At 54.6% G+C, this 25,846-nt stretch overlaps 1 protein-coding gene across 1 annotated transcript in view; it reads right to left on the bottom strand.

The window, feature by feature from the left end:
- The window catches only part of RNF213 (ring finger protein 213), a 66,304-nt gene that overhangs the window by 16,390 nt on the left and 24,068 nt on the right, over nucleotides 1-25,846 (bottom strand). Inside the window, exons 22-48 of the mRNA XM_019542269.1 lie at nucleotides 24,873-25,013; nucleotides 24,263-24,424; nucleotides 22,600-23,740; nucleotides 21,994-22,184; nucleotides 21,661-21,813; nucleotides 17,125-20,715; nucleotides 16,272-16,408; nucleotides 15,906-16,001; nucleotides 15,398-15,516; nucleotides 14,040-14,162; nucleotides 13,596-13,675; nucleotides 13,298-13,445; nucleotides 12,619-12,754; nucleotides 12,000-12,191; nucleotides 11,430-11,560; nucleotides 10,539-10,693; nucleotides 9,994-10,209; nucleotides 9,337-9,518; nucleotides 8,469-8,589; nucleotides 6,200-6,300; nucleotides 4,893-5,075; nucleotides 4,408-4,577; nucleotides 4,204-4,306; nucleotides 2,994-3,108; nucleotides 2,391-2,598; nucleotides 1,948-2,135; nucleotides 1,438-1,560 (exon numbers count right to left, since the gene is read on the bottom strand). Of these exons, the coding sequence (XP_019397814.1) occupies nucleotides 1,438-1,560; nucleotides 1,948-2,135; nucleotides 2,391-2,598; nucleotides 2,994-3,108; nucleotides 4,204-4,306; nucleotides 4,408-4,577; nucleotides 4,893-5,075; nucleotides 6,200-6,300; nucleotides 8,469-8,589; nucleotides 9,337-9,518; nucleotides 9,994-10,209; nucleotides 10,539-10,693; nucleotides 11,430-11,560; nucleotides 12,000-12,191; nucleotides 12,619-12,754; nucleotides 13,298-13,445; nucleotides 13,596-13,675; nucleotides 14,040-14,162; nucleotides 15,398-15,516; nucleotides 15,906-16,001; nucleotides 16,272-16,408; nucleotides 17,125-20,715; nucleotides 21,661-21,813; nucleotides 21,994-22,184; nucleotides 22,600-23,740; nucleotides 24,263-24,424; nucleotides 24,873-25,013 (8,406 nt within the window). The remainder of the gene's footprint in view (nucleotides 1-1,437; nucleotides 1,561-1,947; nucleotides 2,136-2,390; nucleotides 2,599-2,993; nucleotides 3,109-4,203; nucleotides 4,307-4,407; nucleotides 4,578-4,892; nucleotides 5,076-6,199; nucleotides 6,301-8,468; nucleotides 8,590-9,336; nucleotides 9,519-9,993; nucleotides 10,210-10,538; nucleotides 10,694-11,429; nucleotides 11,561-11,999; nucleotides 12,192-12,618; nucleotides 12,755-13,297; nucleotides 13,446-13,595; nucleotides 13,676-14,039; nucleotides 14,163-15,397; nucleotides 15,517-15,905; nucleotides 16,002-16,271; nucleotides 16,409-17,124; nucleotides 20,716-21,660; nucleotides 21,814-21,993; nucleotides 22,185-22,599; nucleotides 23,741-24,262; nucleotides 24,425-24,872; nucleotides 25,014-25,846) is intronic.

The raw sequence follows: 25,846 nt of genomic DNA, 5'->3' as shown, positions 1-25,846 counted from the left end.
AGCCAGGAGGCTTGGTTTTGAGTTGCAGCCGACTGGCTTATGGTTTTGCTTTGTTGTCACACCGGAGGACCGGGTGAGGCCGCAGGGGTTGGAGGAGGCCTCATGGGAGCTCCCCAGTAGCGTGGGGGTTCCTGGCGCCGCGTTTTGGGGGTGTATCGACCCCGGCCCCAGTAGGGCAGTGTCGTTCAGGAAAAGCCCCAGTGCGGGCGAGCGACCCGAGGAGGTGGGTCTGGGGGCCAGGCACGGCTACGGCCACCTGAGCCTCGGTGGGGTTGCAAACCCGAGGAGGGGGTGCACTGATCTCAGCCCTGCGAAGGGGCACAGTGCCTTGGGGGCCAGGCACGGCTACGGGCACCTGGGCCCCAGTTGCGAGATGAGGCCCCAGTGCGGGCAGGGAGCGTGAGGCTAAGTCCAGTGCGGGTGGGGAGCGCAGAGAAAGGCCCTAGTGTGGGCCATGAGAGTGGGACGAGCCCAGGGAGCACCTGTGAGGGCGTGGGCAATTGAGACGAGCCCAGGGTACCCACAAGGGTGTGGGCACGGCTGTGAGGAAGGCCAGAGAGCGTCTGCGGGGAGCACAGGCGACTAAGGAAAGAAGCCAGAGAGCGTCCGCAAGGGTGTGGGCAACAGTAATAGACTAGACAACGTCCGGTACATCTGAGAGGCTTGGGGCATGGTATTAGGGGTGCCAGGAGCCACGTGTAGCCCTTAAGGCTTTCGTGCACGGAGATAGTTAAGTTAAGATGGGGCACAGACGGGGATACATCTGGGGTACCGTGTCCAAGGGGTCGAAAAGGCAGCCTCCCATAACACTTATACCATCAAAGACGTGGCGGGCGAGAACGAGGGTGCATTGACACCAACTTGGCACAGTAAGGGGCGCCAGGAGAGATCACGGCTGCTCCTGGGACCCCGCCCCATGACACCCTAACATCTACGAATCTAGAAACCAGCCCATTTTTGTCACACCCAAGGGTAAACACCCCCTTCTCCACCTAGACACATTTAAGGATAAAATATAAAACAAGGAAATAAGTTTCTTGGGGTGCCCTGGTAAGAGACAAGGGTGCGCAAGCCTGGAAAGACAAAGGAACGATGCGCGGCCTGTGTGAGAACACACCTCTGCCAGCTGACTGCAGGAAGTACCAGTTACCCCAGGGGGGCTGTACAGGATGAGCTAGGAGGGGGTCGGCAGTGGCAAGGATGAGGTGTCTGGCAGACAGGAAAGGAGACAGGGATAGTCTACAAGTTGCATACAATGCATGATATAGTGTCAGAGGGGACGAGAGACCTGCCTCTCCCAGCAAGCAAAGAAAAGTCAGCAGAGGCAGGTGAGAACGGCTTGTGGGATCCCCCAGAAGTCAAGCCCTGCTGACCTACGAAGGGTCCCCATAAGCTCCGCCTGGACAGCAGCACTGTGCTCTCAGAGGACTGCCTTACCTCCTGGGCTGCGGCAATGCCCTCCATCTTGCACCCCAGCATCGCCTTCCCCACAGCATCGCGCAGGACCCGGTAGCTCTCGCCGCACACCAGGTACCGATCGATCTGGCTGGGCTGTTCCCTCTGCGGTCACAAACAAAACACCCAGCTGTGAACACGGGGCAGCTTGTGAAAAGCAAAAGTGCCCTGTGGGAACAGTTCATTTGATTCTGCATTGTGCAGAGGGAGGCAGCCCACCTAGCTACAGTGAACGCTGTTCCCTGGATACTTGTGGCACTGGGAAAGCAGCTCTGCTGCACCAGAAACCAAGTCCTGGCACAAAGAAGCAAAGCTGTTCTCCAAAGGTAGGTGCAGATCGCTGCACTCAGAGCTGCCCCAGCCCTGCGGCAACTACAGGACCAAACACATCATGCCCAGGGACAACAAGCTGAGAGAATGGATGGGAATTTCCCCCTGGGACACAAACACTGCAGGAAGGTCAGTCCGGGAGAGGAGATGGGTCTGCTTCACCTGCTGTTGAATAATTTCCTCGGGAAATATCCAACCAGACTGAGCCTCATTGGCAAGCCGCTGGGCACACTCCATCCCGTACTGGTTGGCGAGTCTCCGGACCAGGTAGATGCGGTACCAGTCATTCTCAGCGTGCGTGCAAAACTTCATTACCGCCTGCAGGTACTGTGACTTTTCTGAGGCCTGGCCTGTGGAGAGAATATAGCCGAGCTCAGAGTCTCACGTCTTGTTAAGCTGTTCCCCCGGGACAGATTACATTGGTTGTTTTATTTCTGATTGAATGGGCTCCTGTTGCAATAATGTGGCATGCCTTCGTTCCCCTGCCCTGCTCTCACATGAGAGAGAGAGAAAGGATTAAAATACAGCTGAATCCTGAGCTAAGATTTGCTTACATGCTCTGCTCACACTTCTAGCTGACGGCACCCGCGCCCATCCCAACCTACCTTGACACCCATGCATTTCACTGAGCAGCTCTGCAGCCCTATCCAGGCAGAGCCGGACCTTGGCCACTGCTTGCAGGTGTGTAATGGAGGATTCCCTTCGGGCTTTCTGGCTGCTCTTCTGGTATCTCTCTAGAAAATGCACCCCTTCCCGCAAAGAGTGGGTTTGCTCTTTCCCAGAGCATGCTCCAGTTTTATCGTACATTGAATCCTGAAAAAGAAGGAGCGAATGAGGAGGAAACCACCCTGTTCCTTCCCTGCCCCTGGCCGCTGCAGCTTAGGTCTGTGCTACGATCTGAGCCTTTCTGCACGATCGTGGAGAGTGCTGGGGCAGAGGGAGGAAGCGAGGGAGCAGGGGAGAGGTCCGGTAATGCTGCAACACGGGGCCTCGCTCGAGTGCAGAGCGAATGGGGAACGGGCACTGCAGGGTGCAGGTGGAAAGAGCCTTAGGACTTAACTCTCTCCTGTGTTTTCTAGGAGGGCAGCGAGCACATGGTGGATGGGAGCCCCCCAGGCTGCCAGAAGGGTCTGTGTTACATGGGACTCCTGAAGGCCAAGATGTCCCCACCCAGCCCCTGGGAAAGGAAGGGGAGCCAATGAGCCTACCTCCAAGCAGCTGACAAAAAGCACGTAAAGCTCCGACTTGTCGTCTTTGCCCAGGATCTGGTTCTGCTCCACCTGCCTCAGGTACTCCTGCAGGTAGCCCTTCACCTCCTCGAAGCTACGGCACAAAGAAACCTCCCCTTACCAACCCAGCGACCCAGCGTTACTGCACCCTGCTGAGATCCTACGCGAGCTGCTAAAGCCTGTCCACATGGAGTCACGTCAGGGCACTGCTGGGATGGAGAGGGTGGCCGCGACAGCTTTTGGCAGGGGACACAGACATCTCTGACCCATCCAAAGGGGCACTGCGGAGCTGCGAGCACCAGGGCTGCACCAGACACCAGGAGGCTCCTATATAACTTCAGTCAGCTGCTGTTATCAGACCCTCCTCGAGAGCCAGCAAGCTGCCAACGAGGGTTAGGGACCATCACTCAACAAATTCAGCTGCTGAACGACCTTCAGATCTAGGCTTCCTGTGCTACCTCCAAAGGCATGATCAAATCTAGGGCACCAAAGAGGGCTTTGCACCCGGCAGAGAGAGAACAGAGCGTGAGCCTGAGGCTGTGATAGTCGCATGCGGCATGTTCAGGGCTGGAGTCTGCCTAGAGAAAAGCCCTCTCACTCCTCCCCGTGCTAGAGAAGTCAGCTCCTGTGTTATTAATGAGGATCCCTCCTTTCTGTACGTAACCCACCACATTTGCCTACCAGATGGTTGCTCAGCGCAAACATATGATAAATTCCATATCAAGTCTTTGGCAGGCATAACCAAGCCATCAAAGGGCAGCTCCTCTGAATGAGGCAGTCTCTTTACAGGCCAGATGGAGCCTCACCCACAGAGGGCACTTAAAGAACAAACATCTGTTTGAAAACGGGAAGCAGTATTCAACGTCCGTGTGTGTCAGAGGGGGGGTTGCCATAGTTATGAATGTTTCTCTGTGCATCCAGATGCGGTCAGCATCGTTCTTCTACTCCACGAGCATGTGCATGTAGTTGACAGGCAGGTGAGGACCGGCTGGATGTAGAGTAACCTGGTCAAGTCCTCCCTCAGAGGCACAGATGGGATTTCACCAGAGCAGGTTCAAACCGCAGAGCACGACTGAAGCGCTCCACCCCCCTGCGAGCAACACGTGAGAACCCGGGAGGCTCTGGACTGGCTCGAGAGAAGGAAGACGCGCAGTCTGAGCACACCCACCACCCACCCCACAGCCCTCACCTGTATTTCAATAGCAGCTTCAGCACAATGGAGCGGATAACGGGCGTCTTGTCCACCACGTCGTCGAACGGGGAGAGCGATTTTGTGTACACGGCCTGGTGCTCTGCATGCAGGGGAAAGAAAGAGCACGTCACGTGGGCTCAAGAAAGGTGAGAAAATATGTTCTGTGTGGGGGCTGAGCCCAGCACAGAGGACAGGACTTACCTGTCATACCAACTCTGAAAGGCTTCCGGTGAGCAAACAGCAGCCGTAACAGCCCCTCAATCACGTCCTTCTCTGGCGGTTCATTGTCCTTGAAGCACATGGTGGAAACCAGGTCTATGAAGAAGCTGTTGCACATCTGCCGAAACCTGGCGTTCTTCTCGATAGCGTCACTGAGGAAAGGGTGAGAGAAACAGGGTCACCGAGATACCCAGACAACCGCAGGCCTAGTTTAACCACACCGTGGGTAAAGCCACGACGAACATGAGGAGCAGGGAGAATTTAACTGGCAACACGGGATTCTCCACAGTCAAATCCAAGTTTCAGACCAAGAGAATTCACAATCCACAGCAGAGGAAAACGAATCACGATCACGACAGCCTTAGCTAGACCATTCTTTGGGGATGAAGATCAGGGTCTCTCAACATGACTACGTGTCTGTTGATACAGGGGGAATGACACTGGTTTTTATGGGACAGATGAAATACCTGAGCTTCTTGGAGACGGTTATATTATAGGCATCTGGGAGGTTGACTCTGCAGTATGGACAGATCATCTGGCCTGGTGCTAGCCACTGTTTGATGCAGTTCTGGCAGAAGACATGATCGCATGGCAGGTTGACGGGATCCTTGGGGTCTCCCAGGCAGATCGGACATGGCATCAGACCATATCTGCAATACACAGCATGGCTAGACTCAAGCAGTCCAGGCACAAGCCTCCAAGTCTCCTACTGCAGCTCAGAATGGGGAGAGAAGGCAGCTTGGGTCTTGCCAGCTCCTCTCAGAGCTGCAAATAAATCTGGTGCATTGAACCGCTACCTACAAGCAAGAGCAGCTACTTGCCTACAGGAACCGCAGTTCCTACAGAGGTGTTGTCCACAGATCGTACTCTTGGGGCACCCGTCCCATGCAAGTGGGACTGGAGGCTTTTGGAAAAGCAGCTCCTGCTGAAGCTGAGCCCATAGGCCCCGCAACCTCCAGACAACCATAGCCAAGGATATAACAGACTGGGCAGCTGTGACCACCAGCCTCTGCCACTCCATGCGCCCTCCCCTCCCCATTCTTGAGGGCCCCCTCAGAAAGCAAACGGCACACTGAAGAGGCCTGGAGTGTGCCCCTCTCCCACAAAGAACAAGTCTTGAGTGTTTTTATTTCCCTTTCTTTGTCCAGTGGATGCAGAAAGGGCTTTTACATAAAGGAATCTAGAGACTAGAAGGAGACAGGGTCCCAGGGTCAGAAAAGCTGCACTGCAAGGATCACAGATGCTGTTGGTGTTCTGGCTGGCACCCCGGGCCGCAAGAAGGAAGCGAGTGGTGGTTGCAGCCCCTCTGCCCCTTTGGTTAAAATATCCTGGAAGGTGCAAGGGGCACTGGCACGGCCAGATGGGAGGCTGCTGTCCAAGAGCACTCTGCCTTGCACACTCAGGTCACATGCATCCCAAGAGCAGACCCTGGGTGGACAAGGCACCTCCAAGTAGAACAGCAGCTTCCATGTGATCTCTGCCAGATCTGGGAGGCTTGTCCGTGAAAGGCCTCTTACCTGCTGGAGGAGGAAGGAGCAGCAAAGGGAGACATGAGCTTCAGCTGGCCACGAAGCAGCTTGGGACAGTACAAGAGCATGGGCTCAAATCAGAGGAGAGCATCCCTCCTTCCCATCCACCCACAGGGCACGGATGCGAGGTCCGGCCTGCACCCGTGGATGTTCATCCGCTGCTCCAGCGGGCCACGTTTTTCCAGATTCAGCGCTCAATACTTAATGTAAGTATACCAGCATCCTGCCCAGCCCTACGATGTCACCTGCAGATCGTTTTGCTGGCTTCTTCCTTACAGAGACACAGCACCTTCATCACCGCAATGAACGTTTCCTGAGTCTTGAGGTCGGAGTTGCCCTGGAGACACTGAAAGAGAAGGACAATCAGAGCGGGCTTTGCTCTGCTTCTCAGAACAGACTTGCGAAGAGAGAAGCAAAACCACAGCCAGCCCGTCGCAGGACACTCTCGTGCCCTGCTCCTAGCCAGGTATGAGCTTAAGGGGGGGGAGTTACAGGTGCTGGTTGCCGGGGCAACCACGGTTCAGTCAGCTGACCGGAAGGGGGCAGGGCCCGGCCTATATAAACAGCCCAGGCCGAGGCCAAGCAGGCCGTTCCCCACTAACGACCCTGGGAGAAGGAGCTCTGCTGGAGCAGGCAGCTTGATGGCCTGAATAGCTTCGGCTCGAGGATACTGGGAGGAGAAAGCCCAGGCAGGGAGCCGACTGCTGAGTAGCCAGGCGGCATAGAGGTTGACACTTTAGCCAGGAGGCTTGGTTTTGAGTTGCAGCCGACTGGCTTATGGTTTTGCTTTGTTGTCACACCGGAGGACCGGGTGAGGCCGCAGGGGTTGGAGGCGGCCTCATGGGAGCCCCCCAGTAGCGTGGGGACTCCTGGCGCCACGTTTTGGGGGTGTATCGACCCCGGCCCCAGTAGGGCAGTGTCGTGCAGGAAACGCCCCGGTGCGGGCGAGCGACCCGAGGAGGTGGGTCTGGGGGCCAGGCACGGCTACGGCCACCTGAGCCTCGGTGGGGGTGCACTGACCTCAGCCCTGCGAAGGGGCACAGTGCCTTGGGGGCCAGGCACGGCTACGGGCACCTGGGCCCCAGTTGTGAGGAGCACCAGAGCGGGCACCGACGAGAAGCCCAGAGGGTGCTTGTGTTCAGCCCCAGGGAGGGCGCACCAGAACAGGAGCCCCAGGGAGGGGAATCTGGGGGCCACGCACGGCTATGGCCACCTCGGCCCTGATCGTGAGGCAGGGCCCCAGGGTGGGCAGAACTGAGAGAGAGAGCGCCCCGGTGAGGGCGCGGCTGCGACGGGGGCCGGAGAGCGTCTGCAGGGAGCGTGGAGAAAGGCCCCAGGGTGGGCGATTGAGACGAGCCCGAAGGGCACCCGCAAGGACGCGGGCGATAGTGGGCAAGCAAGGGGGCGCCGTGAGGGCGCAGCAAGGGATTTTGACAAAACAACATCCGGGACATCTGAGAGGCTTGGGGCGTGGTATTGGGGGTGGTAGGAGCCACGCGTAGCCCTTGCGGCTTTAATTCACGGGACACAAACTGGGATACATCAGGGATACCGTGTCCAAGGGGGCAAAAGGCAGCCTCCCTTAATACTTTTGTCATCAAAGACGTGGCGGGCGAGAGCGAGGGTGCATGGACACCCACTTGGCACAGGAGGGGGCGCTAGGAGAGATCGCAGCTGCTCCTGGGCCCCCACCCTGTGACAGCCCCGCCCAGCTCTGCAGTCGTTAGCACTGCCACGGGCCACCCGCACTGCCACATGGTACAAACAGCTAACTGGAGAGCAGGAAGCCAGGAGTCATGGGAGCTGAGGACAAGGAGGATTTTTAAGAGCCACTCTCATGGGTCAACACTGTGCTGTTGCAGGTTGCTTTTGCCCAAGTCCATGACTCATTTCTGGGGAAGGGAAATCAGTGAGATCCATCTTTGTGTGCACCAGCTAGGGAGGACCCAAGCAGAAGCCACAAGAACAAGGATACAGAAGACAATGTTTTCTTCTGGATTCCCCCCACCCCTTTTGGCTAGCTGACTCCTTGCCCCACAACCAAGCGAAGCACGACTGGGCCTCGCCCTAACACCAAGAAGCAGAGCAGCTCAGAAGGATGCCTGAGCCATGGGAGGCCAGAAGTTCCTATACTCTGAAGCAGGGCTTTCGATGCTCTGCAAGGGAGGTCTGGCTGCGGGCGCAAGTGCGGAACAGAAGTGATGGCAGCTGTCCCAAGGGTGGGTTCCCGTCCCAGTCCAGGAGCAAAGAGGTTGGCCACAGCAGAACAACTGGGGACGAGGTGCACAGAAGGACTTGGGGACATGGCAGTCTGCTCACAGGCAATTCATGAAGAGGAAGAGGCAAGGCAAAACATCCTGAATCACCCATTCCGAACAATTTACCAAGCCCTGACTGTGACTATGTGACAGGAGGTGTGGGGCAGCCGTCGGTTATCGAACCAGTCATTTACAGAAAGAAAGGAGGGGAGAGGAGAGTGCTCTCTCGCTCCCAGCCCCTGCGTCCTGATCTTACCTTGCTGAGCATCAGGATGTGTCTCTGCACCATGTCCCACAGCTCTGGGAGGTGGGTGTGGACCCCCAGCAGCACGTGCTCCATGAAGAGAGACATGGAGAAGATCCGGTTCCACCGGATCCTGCAGAGAGAAAGCCCCATTACAGCACGGGCACAGGGAGCCTCACGGGCTGATCTTAGCAGTGAGGGGGAGAAGGACAGGAAAGGGCAGATCCATGCAAGACCCATGTGTTGCAATTCTTGTTCTCCACATCAACCAGGTGTCCTTGCTCTCTGTCCTATGGGCTCCTTGTTGCTTCTCCCCCATCTTGTTCTCATACTACAAGCTCCTTGAGACAATAGCTGTTCTGTCTGTGCAAGGCCTATCACACTAGGCTCCACGTATGCGACTGGGGTCCTGAGACCCTACAAGTACAAAAATCCCCAGGTTGTGGGATAAAAGCAGTCCTGTACAGATTCGAGCCCTATATCACGGTGCTAATTAGAGAGCTCCACTGTCAGAGGGTTATTCTTCACTTGCTGTTGCTCCCATATCCCCAAGGCCGCACTCTCTGGGATTGTGCAGTTCCAAATATGTGACCTGGGAGATGGGGAATTAAGCTAACAGCCTGGTCAGGGTCGCTGCCCGGGGACTTCACTTGAACTCATCCTTGGCCCTGCTGGGAATGTGACTTGCTGATGCTTGCAGTCCCATGGGGGAGAGAGCAAAGTGCGGCACGTGAAGCAGAGAGGTTCTGGTGCTGGGTTGTTCAGTCCAGCCTAGTGGTAATGGGTTTAAAAGGTTTTGTCTGAGGAGGGGCGCACGATAGCTGCATTCAGGCGTCCTCCAGAGGAAGATCAGGACTCCCAGGGAATCTGTGGCACTTACCTGACTTCCTGGAGCAGCTTATGGCAATGACTGCTGTGGCCTTGCAGGTAGTTCTCCATGCAGACAAGTTCAATGGGCATGTGAAGGTTCTTCACCTGCTGGAGCCAAGCCTGTGGGTTGCACTTCAGCACTTCGTTCTCCAGCCTCTCAGTACAAGCCAGGGCCGCAAACACATCCAGCACCTAGACAGACGTGTGCATGCACAGGGTTGTAAGAGAACTGGGTACAATGGGTGGAGACCTCCTCTTCCTGGCTGAATTTCAGGGCTGTGGACTCTGACTTGGTACTGCAAAGGCACGCACAAGTGCTGCGCTGTGCACACTGGTTCACTAACAGAGAGCAATGCTCTCCTCCAAGTCACACAATGTGCCAGCCCATGGCTCAAGTCACTGGCACACAACCCAGGCCACACATTATCCATCTCCTGCCATCACTATAGGGCAGACAGGTGATAAACAGGCAATAACACAGCCCAGGCACCCATGATAGGCTAAGGGTCCTGCCCAGGCCTTTAGTTCCCTGTGTTTAGTGGCAGACCACTGCTGAAATGAAATACAACCAACCAAAGGGACTTGGACTCGGAGTTGGGGAAGCTGTTCCCATTGGAGTCCTGTCTCCTATAGCTAAGGATCACACAACATGCAAGGGAAGCCCTACCATCCCAGAGCGTGTCGTCATCGGATCTGCCACCGCCTGTTCCTCAAGATCCTTCAGCACTCTGGGATTCACAGCCAAGATCCTGGAGAAGTTCTGCAGCCGGCTCCTGAACTGATGGTATCCCAGGTGGACCCAGGGCAAGGACAGCATCCTCTCAGCGCTTGGCAACGCAGCCTGTAGTTCCTCAACGCAGGACAAGAGAGCTGTCTGCAGAACCTGAGAGCGGAGAAGAAAACTGTAAAGAAAAGGAAGTTTTCCCATCCCGTCTGCTCCCAAAACCTATACAAACAGCTCCAGAAGGAATCAGTGCCATGCAGAGAAAATGCTCTCAGACTGGTGCTCCTAGCAGAGGCAACTATGCGACTCTGCAAAAGTAATAGCTGTATTAGGGCAAGTGCCTGTTGCCCCTTGTTGCTAATCATCTCCACGACAGACTCTGAGCAAAACAGGCCAAATGCATGCTGCAACATGTTCTCTGAATCATGTCTGAGGGGAGATCTGCTCCCCACAGCTAGCAATTTTTGGTCCTTGTTTCAGATGCTCACCTGTAACTCTCTGGAACAGGACACACCCATAGTCAGGGGGATGAAGTCTATGACATATAAGTGGAAGAGCTGGTTCCTGTCTTGCTCAGCCAGGCTAGAAATGAAGCTGCCCAGCGGGGTCTTCTGGAATATATCCACAAACTTCGCTGCAGGGCCTGCAAAGGCAGGACACAAAAGAAGGTGTCACGCTAGAGGGAACAGTGGTTTGACACCGCTCTTCTCCCACAGTGGCTTCTGCTGCAGAAGCAACAGCTGCAGCAGGGACTGGATAAGCAATGCAGCCAGCTTTTAGGCACTCGATGTTCTTGCTCAGCCCCAGTTGTAACCAGCTTGGCTGAAAAGGGAGAGGAGCAGCTGCTGGAATGCTGAGAGGACTCCCTTCTTCCCTTTGTACGATGCTGGGGGGACAGTTAACACCCCTGTGGCAGCACAGTAGATGCAAGCAGGAGTGACGCCACCACTCTTCTCTGCAGCTTAGTTACCATCTAGGCATTTCTGTTATGCAGATCGCTGATGCCTGAATTGGCAGCACCTCCTCTCCTCTTAGTGCTGTGGTCTTGTCATCGATGGACATGGCCTGATGTCCCCCTATGGGACTCAAAGCTGGGACCTCCTAGCTCAAGCACAAGGCTATTTTGTGGTTCCCCCCTGACACCTCATCTTTCAAGATCAGCAGAGAGGCCCAGAACCCAAGAGGAAAAGGATTGAGAGTGAAAAACACAACTGAAAGCTGCACACTCTCAGCTAAAGCTGTCACACATGAGAAAGGGAGACAGTCTGAGGACCCAGTCATTAGACAAGAGAGAGGAATTACAGCATAACCCAGGGGGTTCAGCAAAAAAAGGGCTCAGTCCAATGATCCCCTGGGCTGAGCTCATGCTGGGCTCTCACCTTGGCTTTGGATGTATTGAGCTTGCAACCAGATCTCTTCCAAATACTCCTTTATCCTCCAGCTGAAGGGCATCTTATTGCCATCAGACACATTCATGTTATTCAGCACCAGGATGGTCTCAGTCTGGCTGCTGAGCAGGGCAGGTGGAAAATAGAAGACAGGGGAGTCAGTGCTACCATGCTGGAGACCCAGTCAAGTCCAATTAAGCAGGGTCTGAGCAGGGCAGAAAAGGCGTGGGCAGGAGGGGCAGAATTGCAGGGCCATTCTGTGACTGGCAGGATGGGCTGTGCTGAGCAGTGCCGACCAGCCTGGTCCATCCAGGGTCCTAGCAGGAGGATTTTACCTTTACCTGGGAAGCACGGGGGAGTGGGACAAGCAGGGGGAGGAGGGAGCCATCCTGGAGCTCAGCACGCAACACGTGGAAACCCTGCCAGTCGATCCAAGCTGCTCAGCCATCTCCGTTCAGCCTTTACGCCACGCAGACCGCTCTTCCGGGCAGGTTGAAAGCTATGAACTTGATCCATCTACCCCCAGCCCTGCCTCCCCCACTGCCTCTTGCCCCAGCTCACCTGCGGCTGCCAACATTGTGGGGCATGTCCAGAAGTTTCAGGTTGTTGAAGATGAACATCCACAGTTCTTTCATGCAGTCCCCTGTGTCTGGCTTGACCAGTAACTCCAGGTTACTATCCCGGTCTATGACAGACACCATGCGAGCCAGCAGCGGGATCACTGCATTCTGGACCCGCTTCCACAAGGTCTGTCTGTAGGGGATAGAAAAGGCAGGATAGACCCCCAAAGCCAAGAGCGACAACAGCTGATGCCATGAACAGGTGGCTCTTAAAAGGCTGCTAACAAAAAATCCACTACGTTATATTTGTAAGGCACAGAGTGAGTCCCAGTCCTGCATTTCTGCATGGGCTGATGTGCGTGCCTTTCATTCCGTCACTTCCATTAAGTAAAAAGCTCCGCTTTCCCATCCAGCTGCAAGCCCTTCTCCCTCCAATGCAGGGAGAGGACACCTGTATGCACAGAATTAGGGTTACCAGCACAGACTGTTGCAACCCAGAGCCCATTCAGACATGCAAAACTGCAGATGCAGCTTTAGGACTTCCAGCTGTCCAGACTTCTTTTTCTTTTTTTCTTTTTTTTTTAATTATTAAGGCTGCTGGTTTGAGTCATGGTCTGTACCTGAAAGTCCCTGCCTCCTGGAGGGCGTTGAGGTTGGAAGCCTCCCGGAGCACCCAGTCTCCCACGTGGAAGGAATTCTCTTCTTGCTTCTTCAAAAGGCTGAAGAGACGGTTTTTGGATATCCTCAGGAAGGAGGCTGGAAAGCAGCAGAGCAGACGTTTTCCATTGCCCCAGCACAAATACCAAAAGCTGAAGCAACTTGCAGAGGTGCTTAAATTGCTCTGGTCCTAACCCCAACAACGAGGTGAGCCGCTGGACAGAGCCTCTCCAGAGACTGCTGCCCAGAGTCTAAGACAACTGGCAAGGTGCCTGCTGCTAAGCACAGAGCTGATAGACCCATTCGCACTTGCGCCTGGTCTCTTGAATGATGCTCACTTCACTGGAGTTTGCCTAGAGGTGACCTAAGGATCTGATGTCCCTCCTGGCCAAATGACCCGGAGGAAATGGGCACTGCTCCTCCTAAACCAAGCAATGCAGAAGATTCTGCTCCCATTTATTGGCTCATCTCTGTCCCAACCTCAGACTCTAGGCCCGTTTCTAGATTCGTCTCTGCATCTTCCGAGAGAATCCAGTCCCTAGGACGTGAATACCCTTTTGCAGAGGTGGTCGCAGGAGCTCAGCCCCCTCAACAAGCCTGGCACCCGGAGGCAACTTAGAAAAGACGCCCAGGAACACGCACCTTTCAAGTTGTCCTCATTTGACAGAAGGCCGAGAAGAATCTCAACCCTCCTCGTGCTCCGACTGGAGCCCTCGTTGTCGTCCCTCAACATGCCCACTGCGGGTTGCACGCAGCTCCTCAAAAGGCTGGTCGTGCCCAGGACTTCGGCCTGTCGGTGAACGGAAGTGAGATGCCCTGGCATCACCACTGCGCTGTGTGTTCTCTCCCCTTTCTATGTTGCAAATCTCTCCTCGCTACCTTGCCGCAGAAAGCAGTTTCCCTTTGTCCCACTAAGCAAAGAGCTAAATTGGGAACTCACGCTGTACTCCTCTGCGTCCGAGGCAGCCATCTCCACCTCCATCCGCTCCTCCTGCTGCTCTTCCCCCTCCACTATCATAGCTGCAGCCACAATACAGAGCATCGGATTAGAAACATAACTCACTGCTGGAGCAACCGGACAAGGGAGGACTTGCATGCCAGGGACCCCATGCCAGAGCACTGGATCCTCCATCAGAGCCACATGTCACCTGCGTAAGTGCTACAGGCCCTAACCACAGCTCCAGATACTAAACAGACTGACTCTCATGGAGGAGACTCATTTCAGAGTTGGGGGTTAAGAATAGCCTCATCTCCACAGCTGGACTCGGAGCAGGGATGCAGTGAGAAGAACGAAAACACAGGGAGAGCTGCAAAGTATGATTACTTTCTGTGTATTTAAGTTGAACTAAAGCGCCCGCCCGCCATGCCCTCTGGAACAGCTTACGTTCAGACTCGTCTGTGTCCTCACGGAAGAGCTGGCTGATGGTGAAGTTCCTCAGGGCAGTCACGTCGGAGACCATGTCCTTAGATCTGCGGAGGTCGTCAATGTGCACGGACTGCCACAGCCCTAGCAACAGGGAACAAGGCATTTCTTGTCCGCGAGCTTCCAAGATCTCCCGGCCCCGCCCAAGCAACAAACAGGGGTGGGCTCCAGGGTCCAGCAGTTCTCACTTTCAACCAGAGTCTGCTTCTTAGGCCCTGGACAGACCAAATATTAAATGCACACCAGCCTAAGCAGCGTTATACCTATGTAAAGAAGTAGTGGGAAGACAGCAGTGTAACCGTGCCCAATCCAGTACAAAACTACCCCTGACAGTACTGGGGTAAAACTTGACAAGTTGTAAAGTGCAGAGTGTCAATCCCATCACAACAGCTTGCTAAAGGCAAATGGGCCATTACCTGCCCTCCCAGCTTAGAGACAAGGTACTTTAGAAGCAGCCTCCCAGGTGAGCTACCCCGGCATCGCTTCATGGCTGTCTGCTCTGGATTTTGATGCAATATACAGTTGTCTACAAAACCGATGCAAATTGCACTGGTGACACATTTTTGTGTCTGGGGACTTCGTCTCTGGCATCAGTGAGCAGAGATCCCTGCCGCCGGTTACAGAGATGCTGCAGCTTGCTCTAGCTGGGGTAACTCAAGGCTGTCTTCGACTGGAAGGGCAGGCATAACGTGGGTTGCCTGAGGAAGTAATTAAAGCTAGAGATTGCCTCAAGACTCAGCAGGGATGCTGAAAGCAGAGTCTTAGCAGCGATTCACAAGAGAGCCAGGGGCCGTACTCTCACCCTGAGCCGCGTCAGAGAGCCTGTTCCTCTCTGTCCAAACTGAAAGTGCATCTGTCATTCAGAGCAGAGCCAGGCAGTGCTCACAGGACAGACAAACGGGACCCAGGGGCTGGGGTTCCCTGCGGGCTGGTGCTCTCGGGGACGCTGCACAGGTGCCAGTGTTAAAGCGCAAAGAAACGCATGGGCCACAGCTCACAGTATTTCCCGGGATCATAGAAAATGGGGGTTGAAGGAGGTCACATCTTGTCCAACTCCCTGCTCCAAGAAGGACCGGCCACAACTACATCATCCCAGCCAAAGCTTTATCCAGCCAGGCCTTAAGCATCAAGGATGGAGGCTCCACCACTTCTCTGGGGAGCCTGTTCCAGTGCTTCACCCGCGCCCGCGCCCCCCCACCCCGGAGAAAGGTTTCCCCAATATCCAACCTAAATCTCCCGTGCTGCAACTTGAGACCATTGCTCAAGGATCCCACCTCAAATTCCCAAGCCCACAGAAAGCCGAGCATGCCCGAACCCACCTCCGTGGAAGCCCACGTAGGATCCTCCCCCTTCCACGCGGGACAGCTTCGTGATGAAGTAGACGAAGACTGAGACGTCTCCCAGCTCCACCTTGTTGATCTCGTTGACGGCCGAGTACCTGCAAGGGAAGGGAAACCACCTGGAGGCACGTCCGGTGCAGCGCCGCCCTTCTCAGCGCCCGCCCAGGCTTCAGGGCACGCATTCCCTCCTGCCCCAGGGCCGTTCAAAGATCAGTTCCCCCCTCGCTCCTCACTCTGCTAGGACAAGACGAACACCGGTGGTGGTTCCCGCATGCCATCCTGACCCTCCCGCCAGCACCCTTTCCACTGTCTCAGCATCCCCTGGTGCTGTCAGCTGCAAGTTTTAGCTCAAACAATATTTAGCAAGTAACCCAGCTCTGTATCAGGTTCTGCTTGGTTTTGCTTTAAGGCTGCCCGAAGCATGGTCGGTGGTTGCTTCTAAAAGACCAATTCTACTAAGTCTCTGAACCTCAGAAAAGTAACTTACTTAGCCGAGGCGATGAGCTGGGCACTTTGAGAACCATCTTCAAAGTCTGTCTGAATAATCAGGATTTTATTCCCAGATATAACATCAAGGAAACTCCTGTGGGGGGGAACATGGGGAAAAGGGGGAGCAAACAATGTGTAAGGGCTGTGCAGAAGTTGTTTCATGTGAGATTTGGCTGTGTGTGCAAAGAGAACGATACCCTGAAAGGTCAACCCAGTTTAAAAATTCCCCTGCCCCTCTGGCCATGCTCAAAACCCTCATGTCCTCTGTCCTCCCCCCTCCCCCCCTTTTGTCTGGCATTTGCTAACCTAGGTGCTGTCATTCCAGCACTCAGCCCAGACTCCAAGCTGCACAGGGCGGACTCACCGAATCTCTTTGAGGAAGGAGTGCTCGGTGTCGAACCGCTGCAGAGACAGGAGGGCCAGGCTCTGCACCTCGCCCTGCACCTCTGCCCTCAAGCTCTCCAACTCAGTGGCCGTCAGGAGCCGCGAGAAAGTGGTGACCTTGAAGGGAAAAGCACCGAGGGATTTCTTAGCTCAGACGCGAGTGTGGATGGCAGCACCAGGCTGACGGCACCTGCCTGTGTAGGCTCGCAACGAGGCACTGCAGCCTCGTTTGTTGGGTGCTCTCTGGGTCTCAACTGCAGCATGCTTCCCCTACCCTCGTACGTGCCAATCCTATGGGCAGGGACAAGTTTTCTTTGGTTTAAAACAGGTGTTTGGAGTTTAGTGCCCCATGTACCACCTGGGGCATTAAACCTACCAGCCAGAGATAGATGCAACCAATGGTTATGGGAGCCCCCACCAATGGAGCCATGGCAAGAAGATCAACCACCCTACCAGCCCCAGGGGAGGGAAGTGGAGAGATCCCCGTCCCTGGGGCTACCCAAGCTCTATTTTTCCCACACTGGCATAGTATTTTCCTGGCTGAGTGAGTAGAGAAAGGGATGTTTTGACAGGGAGCAAAAAGCAATGATTGCCTGCCTTTCAGTGATGCTCAGAGACCTGGGCACTCACCGCCCACAGCGCATCTGCTGAAAACACCCTGCACCCCTACAAGTCTTCCCCGGGCTCGGAGTGAGTGAGAAGGCCCAGCTCATGCCTACACAAGTCCCCGAGGGATGCACATGCTGTCCTGCTGCATGTCTTTTCTGTGCATGAAAGGATTGCTCCAGAGAGGATGCCTAAAGTTGTGGGGGGCGGGGAGGGGAGGGGCTCACCTCGGTAAAGACCATGTGACCTTGGGTCTGTGCCTGGATGTGAGCACAGACAAAATCTGTAAGAGATGTGTGCTGCTGCTGCTTAAAGTACACCTTGGCCAGGTGCTCGGCCATGAAGGAATCAAGCCGCGCGCTGCCCAGGCGAACCACCGAGTCCGGCGTGGCACAGTTCAGTAGCACCAGCTGGGCCTCTTCTTTCACCTCCAGCATCAGCTCCTCGGGAGAGCATGACTGCTTCAGCCTCTCCGTCACCTGCAGGACGACCGAGGCGCAGGTATCGGAGTGGTACCCCACAAAAACGTCGGAGGGGCTGTACTTCTGCTGGCCCAGGAGCTGCTTCTCGGTGTCAACCGCCGTGAAATCATTCACCCATCTCTTCAGGTCTTCCACAACATCCCTCTGCCACCTGTCCAGGACGGTGTTGATATCCAGGTAGTGTTTCTCCAGCCTGTTGATCAGCGGGATGGGGAAGCGTTTGTACACCACATCCTTCTCCTCGATGACGATCAGACGGAAATCAGGGTGCACTCTGCATTTCACCCGGTGGGTGCCTAAACCCAAGTCAACATACTTCTGGCTCCCCAGGTGCACGTAATACTGGTTCAGGGCATCGTAGAGGCTTTCATAGAGATTCTGCAAGTTGAGGAGGACGACCATCTGCCCCGTTTCCATGCAGATCTTCACGCGGTTGATGTTGCGGCAGATCTGGGTGTATTCCTGGTCCTTGGGGAAGCTGGAGCCAAAGATAATCTCTGGTTGCTGCCTCTTTGTGAAAAACACCTGCTGGAGGATCTGCAGAGCCGCGTAGTTCTCCGTTAGCACCAGCAGGTACCTGCACTCGTCGTCCTTACCGTCGCTGTATATGTTCTGCTGGACGAGCTCAATGGTGCTGACGTCATGAGCACGTATTTCTTCTTTGTCCGGTAACATGCAGGTAAACGTGTCCAAGGCGTTGATGTCATCTTTGCCACTGAAGTTACGGAGAACAGCCTGTGCAATGTCGCGAGGCGTGGGCTCTTTCTGTGAGAACTTAGCAAGAGCAAAGACCATTTTGATAAGGCTGTAGTAATCGCGCAGCCCAAAAAAGTCCCTGCCTTGGCCCTTGCAAATCCTGTTGTATGCGTCCGCAAACAGGGGAAAGTATTGCTCAATTTTCTGAGTGACCGGGTCCGAAGAACAAATCCCCTTTGCGCTCTCAATGAGCTCTTCGGTATCGGGATCACCGCGGGAAACAAAGATGCCCCGATTCATTTTGGCTGGATCCAGGGCCCAGTTGGAGATGCCGATAAAACCAACTTTCTTGTGTGGAAGCGGATCGTCGTCGATGCAGCCGTCTTCCAGGAGTGGGTGTAGGGTCTTCAGGGGCATTTTAGGAGAGTCTTCGGCCAGCCCAATCTCATCCAGCACCACCACGGAGACATATTCGTCCAGATTCTTCCCATCCTGGAAGCGAGCGCAGTGCTTGAAGGTCCCGATGATCCCCTCGGGCGTCGAGTGAGGGCTGCACTGGAAGGACACCAAGTGGATCTGTTTCAGCTCCTTGTAGAGATCGACGTAAGCGGCCTGGCCTTGCATGACATCCGCCACGATGGTTTTGGCGAGGGATTTGGAGCTTCCAGGCTTGCCAACGAGGAAGAGGGGGATTTTCAGCTCAATGCAGATGACCATCATAAAGACATTTTCCTTCAAGGCCGCATTTTTGGCAATGGTCTTCCTCAGCTGCACACCATGCAGAAAGACGTCCTGCATCAGGCAGATCTCATACAAAATCCCTTTCTGGTTGTTGTAAGGCTTTGGAAGGGCCTTGGAAATCCTGTTTCTGTACAACTTCTTCTTCTCCAAGGACGCATGATAGCAGACCCCAGTTGCCAGTACCAAAGCCCAGAGGGCTTTGTTCCTTTTTACAGGTATTTTCTCAGGCCTCTTCGCGGGGAGCTCCTCCAGGTTTTTCAGCAGGAGATCGCTGTGGTTGTAAAACCACTTGAACACTTCCACGCAGCGCTCTACATCCCGGAGGCTAACGAAGCTGCACTCGTCAGCCCTCTCCCTCATGTAGCTTTGTGAGATGTAGAGCACCTCCGTGATGACCTTCAGTTCATCTTCTGTTGCTGGGACCAAGTCGGTGAGTCTCTGAACAATCTGCTGGATGTACATTTTCTCCGTCAAGTTGTTCAGCTGCCCAAAATCCCACACCAGAGGGATCATGCTGGGGGGGAGAGCGTGGACGCGGTACACGAGCTGCCTCAGCGGGATGGAGCCGAGCTTCTCTCTGGTCTCATCTGCTTTGACGCGGTAGCCAAGACCTGCTGACTCCAAGCGTTGAATCATCTCCTCTTTGTGCTTACGGTAAGGGTTGCAGGCGGCGATGATCTTCAGGCCCGAGTAGGGGTCCAGAGGCTTCCCTTCTACCGTACGGTCGCACAGCACCTCCTTGATGCTGCTAATGGCTTCGGTTGTGTTGGCTTCATCGAAGAACAGGATCGTGTCCAGCCCATAGTCCTCCTTATTGGTCTTGGCGATAGCCTCCGCTTCCCTGACCTTAGCATAAATTGTCTCTGCGCTGGTGCCTCCGTGGACTTTCACCAGCTTCATGTTCTCTGCGTTGGAGCCGTTGGAGCCAACCCTGTGCAGCTCACACAGGAACTTGATAAGCCTGGTTTTCCCACAGCCTGTTTCTCCCATGATAATAACTGGGATGCCACATCTGAACCGCATCTCAATGGCCAGGATTTTGAGCACGTTGTCCATCGTGAGCTCATACGTTTCATCGGGGTCCATGGGCCACTCGATTCCCAAAACCATGCACAGCTTCCCTAGCTTCTCGTGTCTGGGCAACCGGTCAAAGTCCATGTTGAAAGGAACCCGCTGAAGTGACAGCCCCTTGTACAGCTGGGAGGTCATGACGTTGCTTTTGAGGATATTCCCATTCAAAGGACTGACGGCATCAATGGTACCAGTAGCGTTGGCCTCGAGATGGAAGCCAATGAAGGTCATGGACACGTGGTCTTCGTTGAAGAATAAGTACGGATGGGGCTCCGATTCCCACTTCTTCCGAATGCGGAAAGGAAAGAGATCTGCTTCCGTGACGCCCTCCAAGTCAAAGGTGGATCGCCCTGAGCTCTGATCGGAGATGTTCAGAGAGGGGGTGGCAAAATCCCGGGCCATTAGGATCATGAAGGTTACCACAAAGTGTTTGAAACCCTGCAGAGTGTCCTGGACAAATTCAGGGTTACAAAAGACCGAAGCTTCACAGTCTTGCAGCTGGACGTTCAGGAACCAAACAAAGTTCCTCAGCTCCGACCACGAGGGGTCCATCATGCCACAATGCATGAGGAACCGCTGCAGGCACTCCGCGGGACTCCCCTCGACAGAGCCCCTGTCATAGCTGAACCGATCGAGGTTGTCCCCAGAGTCAAATCGTGTCAGGTACTGGAAAGGTCTCTGGAAGGCCTCACTGCAGAACTCCTCTGGATCCATTCCTGGCTCTGTGGCATCCCGGGATAGGCCTCCCTGCGTCTCCATTTCCAGCACTTCTTTAGGAGACTTGCATGTGATCTTAGGGAAGACCTCCAGGAAACTGTACTTCAATCCCTGCAGAGGACAAGAATAAGCCATAGTCAAGGTGCAGCATTATTTTTTTTTTTTACAGGATTCCTTCCCCATCCTCCCACGGGGCAGCTGCAGCATTTGCGTGATGCTGTGGGGGGGCAACTTGCTGCAGGTTTCCACAACCAGGCGTCTTAGAGGCATGAGAGAAGGGGAAACAAGCAGAACAAACAAGTCCCTGCAATAGTCATCATCTCTGTCTACAGATTCTCCCCCTTGCAAGCTTGCTACCCGCTTTTTGTATCCTCCCGGACTGTTCAGGACCTTCCCCTGGAAAGATCCATTTCTCTCACTCCAACCTTGCCCTGCTTTATTTTATTGTTTTTTACATCCAAAAGCAAAGTCAGCCAGGTTCTGCACCTCCCCCCAAATGTATGCATTTTTATCTCATTATGTAAATATTAGAGCAGAGCCAGTACAGCCAGCACCAAGCGGCACTGACTGACAACTGAGTCAAGGAGATCCTGGGAGCAGTTGCAGTTGTGATATAAAAATGATGATGCCTCTAGCACTGCTCATTGGAGATGCACAAGGGATTGTCCTAAATTCAAATACAAAGTCTCCCTGGTCTAGTACTGGATAGCATGCTCTATTTGCTCGCAAAACATGCCCTCTGAATCACACACACCTTGAATAAAGAGGAAAAATAGATCTTTCCTTGACAGCATCTGCCAGGGATGAAAGTCAGAGTCCACACACGTTGAGCTTTACTGTCTCTTCCCCCTGGCAGAAACTGCTCTTACCATATTTCCTCATTATAAACATGCACCCTAATTTCCAGCAGCTGAATTTGGGGTTATAAAAAAAGGTACATGCTGCATGAGAGAAGATATGGTATACCCCTATGAGCTCCATCAGTGTATCCAAGTATCCATACCCACACACAGACAAGCAAAAGTAGGCAGAAATGGTGTAGCCAGAAACACGTACCAGCCTCGTGGGTTTCTCTGGCGCTGGATCCGTTTCAAGGATCTCAATGACATACAAGTGACACTGCTGCCTTAGCCACATGTTCCCATCAGTGTCCGTCAGGTACCGCAGAACTAGCAGCTTGAAGAGGAACTCTGGGATCCCGCCTCGTACCTAAGCAAGTACAGAGTCAAATTAGAAAGGGGCATCGAGGGCACATATGTTCCCGTCTTGTTTTATGCTTAAGGATCCTTTGGTTAGAAGAACAACACCTCCTGGCAGGGTTTAGAAGACAGGAAATCTGTGAAGGACAACCGTCCTCTCCATGAAAGGGAGCGGCTGTGACGTACTCACCGAAGAGGTGATGTCAATATGGAATATCATGGGCTTTTGCTGGTACTGCCATCTCAGGAAAGGTAGGAGAGATCTCAGCACTTTGCTTTCGTCCACCTGGGGTTCAATCAGCCTGATCGTTTCTAGATGTACAGTCATGTCATACCACTCTGCCAGTTTCTCGTGCAGCCTTTTCACATAGAGAGATTTTCCTGCAATGAGAAAGAAAACCCTGCAGGTTAGCTATAAGAACCACAAAAAAAAAAAAAAGAGGGAGGACTGTTTAGATATCCTGGTTCTCCTGATGAGCCAGGTCCTCTCCCTTTTAATTCATGCATATCCCAAAGGAAAAGCCTGGGAGGCACGAGGCCAGGTCACACAGTGGCTGCACAAGCCTGAATTACTTGTAATCCCTGGGGAGAAAAGCCGGGCTCCTAGCACCAGGTGGGGGTAGGGGGAAGCAGGGGCGAGACGGGAGAGAGCAGTGACCAGAATCAGAAGCAGACATGAGACGAAGCGAAGAGCCCAGTGCAGCATCAAGGACACATGCACGGCACTTTCCTGCCTGCACTTCAGCCTTGGTGCTTTCATGCCCGAACAGACCCACTGTGACACCCAGCATCTTACCCACACCGGCTCTCTTGGAGGACACGATCCCAACACACATGTTGTCCTTGAACACGGAGGCTGCCGACCTGGTAGGCTGGGCGACTGCGAAGTGGCTCCTCAGATACTTCTGGATGTCCTTCAGCTCCTCCTGGGGGGTGGCATGCACCTTGTACTGGCTGAAGGCAGAAGGGATGTAGCAGTGCTCCCTCTCGCAGTCGCACAGGATGACGAGGCAGTAGCTGTCCAGGTGGGACTGCTTGAGCAGGCACCGGAACAGCTCCTCCGCTCTGCACCCGACATCGTAGCTCAGCTCGTCGGCGTACAGCATGGCGTAGATCTTCTCCCCGTGGTTGCCGGGCGTGAGGCACCGGCGCAGGAAGAGCCCCACCTGCTCCAGGCTGGTCTCAGGTGTGCATAGGAGCACTTCGTCGAAGGTGGGCAGGGGCTGGTCTCGGCTACTCATGTAGATGGCCAGTGCCGAAGCCAGCACCTCGGCCCTAGGGCAAGTGATGAGGTTGGGCCTGCCAGCCTGCAAGCACTGAGGGAGAGCTCGCCAAACATGCAGCTTCTCTTGACGGGCCAGATTGCCAAGGCAGCTGCCCAGAGCATCCATGTCCAAGCAGTCTGGCAAGAAAGCACGCATGTCTTCCATGTAGGACCCCCAGACACGCTTCAGTTGGACAGGCAGGTCCTCCGTGGCCAACAATGCTGGCAAGTCCGGGAGGCTCCTCTGTGTGTGGCTGGATACCACCCGTCTGCAAGCCACGTCCACATCCCTCTTGGTGCAGTTTTGCTTCACAAATGAAAGCATCATCAAGGCTCTCTCGCTGGGCTGCCCTTTTGTGATTTCCCTGCACAAGTAAACCAGCTGCTCTGCCATGTAGTAGTTCAGGTAGAAATACAGGGAACGCTTTTCGGAGACAAAGTCCTTCCACCGCACCAGGAAGCTCTCCATCGTCCTGCACAGCTGCGGGAGCAGCGCTGTCACCTCTCCCCTCCCTACAAGCTTAGGGATGGCTTTCAAATGGAAATCCATGCTTGTGCATGTCTTGCTCCTGGGTGAGCAATACACGTGGGCAACCCAGGATCGGAAGAGCATGTTCCCTGCCGCGTACAGGTCTATAAAGGACTGCGCCAGTCTCTGGACACTGGAAAACACCTGTGGGGGACAGTACACAGAGCAGCCATTGTCAGAACCGTGCAGGGTCATCAACACCCAGCTACCTGGTCCCTGAGCATCTAAAAAGAGCTCTGATGCTTGTGCACGAGCTGAACTGGACTGAAACTGGGCAAGTGGAAAGTCCGAACAGCGCTCACAGCTGCTCTTCAGGGACTCTCTGGGTGCCTGTGGTCCCAGACAGAGGCTGGCTGTTCTGCCAAGAGTCGACAAACAGGTCAGGTGCAATGTGGCTGGGCAGGTGGGAATGAAAAGGCCAGGTGGCTTCACACAGGCCCAGGCAGGGCTACCTCCAGCTAGGGAACAGAGGGTGGCAAAATCTTTCATAGCCCTTCGTCAGTCCCAAAACCAGACAGTCCCCCTCCTCTCCACTATTTAAAGCGTAAGCAACTGTTTAAAAACAGCTGCTAAATGGCTTGAGCCTAGCCCCGCCACCAGCCAGGAACTCCTCTCCAGAGACCAGGAAACATCTCGCATGCACAAAGGCAGCAGTGGGAACCTGACCTCCGAAAACTTGTCCACCTCCATGCTCTGGTCTCCCTTGCCCGACATCAGCATCAGCTTGTTCAGCAGTTCTCGCAGGTCCTCCAAGGAGTATTCCCGTATCTCGTTGCTGTCCCCGTGGCTTGCCGAGAGCCTCAGGAGCAGCACCGTGTCCAGAGACACCTGTCAGGGAACAGCAAATCCCCATGAGCACAAGGAGACTTGATTTCCATGCTCATTTCTTTACACCGTGCGCGTGAATGCTTGCAGTAGCTCTCCTCTCTGCTGGCTGTAACTAGGGGCCAGTAGGACAGCCAGGGTCAGCAATTACCCAAAGTCGGTGCCAGGCCCCCAAAGGCTCTGGGCAAGGTGGTGGAAGAGCAACATGTATACCGGGATTCATCTAGAGGCTGAACGGTGCCTCAAAATAGTCTTCCCACCCTCAGATCTTCCCAAAGCCAGTCCTGGAAATGGTTTGTGCACCAGAGACAGGATAAAACCATGCTCAGCGTCATCCCCAAAACCCTGACTCCTTGCCCAAAGCAAGGAGAGAGCGTTTGCTTAGGGACAAAGCAGCCAGACAGGTGAGATGGACAGAGAGGTGGATGGACAGGGCAAGTAGAGGTCTCACCTTCTGGCCCTCCAGCGGGGCTCTGATGATGTACACCCCGTGGTTGTTGATGTTGGTGGCTAGCGACAGAGAGGACAGCTCCACAGACCCGTGGCTCTCTTTCACGGTCTTCAGCCACTCCAAGTGCCGAGCAGAATCACGCTGCAGGGAGAAGGGGAAGGCGCAGTCCAAGTTACTGCCAGGAAACACTTCTCCTTATGTCCAGGGATTCAGGCAGCCAGATCACTCTAAACACTGGCAGAGCCCAGAGCACCCTGGATGCCAGAGCTGTGTGGGGTCACTGAGGGGCACAGACCAAGCGCCCTGGCTTCTGGGAGGAAGGATCAGGAGGAACAGGACAGGGAGGAAAGGTGGAGCATGGTACTCTGCATTAAGGAGGAATACCCATCCTCATCAATTAACAAAGAATCAGAGGAGGGGCACTCTGAAGTGCTTTGGGTTAGAGTACGAGGCAGTCGAGGGGAAAGAGACTTAACATTGGGGGTCTACTGCAGACCACCCAACCAAAGGGAAGAGCTCGACCAGGAATTCTTAGGTTAGCTCATGGAGGTAGTGAAGTCTAAGCATGTGGTAGTCATGGGGGACCTGAACTTCCTGGACATCTGCTGGGAAGAGCAGTCAGCCAGGTCTGACCGCTCACGTAGGTCCCTAGCCAGAATGCAGGACCTCCATCGAACCCAGGAGTGCACCGCCCCACTAGGGGGGACGCCTTGTTGGACCTGGTGCTGGCCACGGGTGACGACCTGGTGTGGGGGCTCGTCCACCTGGGTGACAGCGATAATCGCCTGCTGGGATTCGCCATCCAGTGCAAGGTGGCAAAGGCCGGCAGCAAGGCAGCAGCCCTAGATTTCAGGAGGGTAAACTTCAACGAGCTAAGGAGGATAGTTGGGGAAGCGCTGAGGTCCCGGAGGGGGAGGGGAGCCAGGTGTCCAAGGAGAGTGGTCGCTCCTTAAGGAGACGATCCTCCAAGCCCA

This window comes from Crocodylus porosus, unplaced genomic scaffold (genome assembly GCF_001723895.1).
Source record: "Crocodylus porosus isolate Cpor-Errol unplaced genomic scaffold, CroPor_comp1, whole genome shotgun sequence".
NCBI classification, from domain to species: domain Eukaryota; kingdom Metazoa; phylum Chordata; order Crocodylia; family Crocodylidae; genus Crocodylus; species Crocodylus porosus.
Note: the sequence above shows the minus strand (reverse complement) of the source record. Positions and strands in the feature narration are given on the sequence as shown.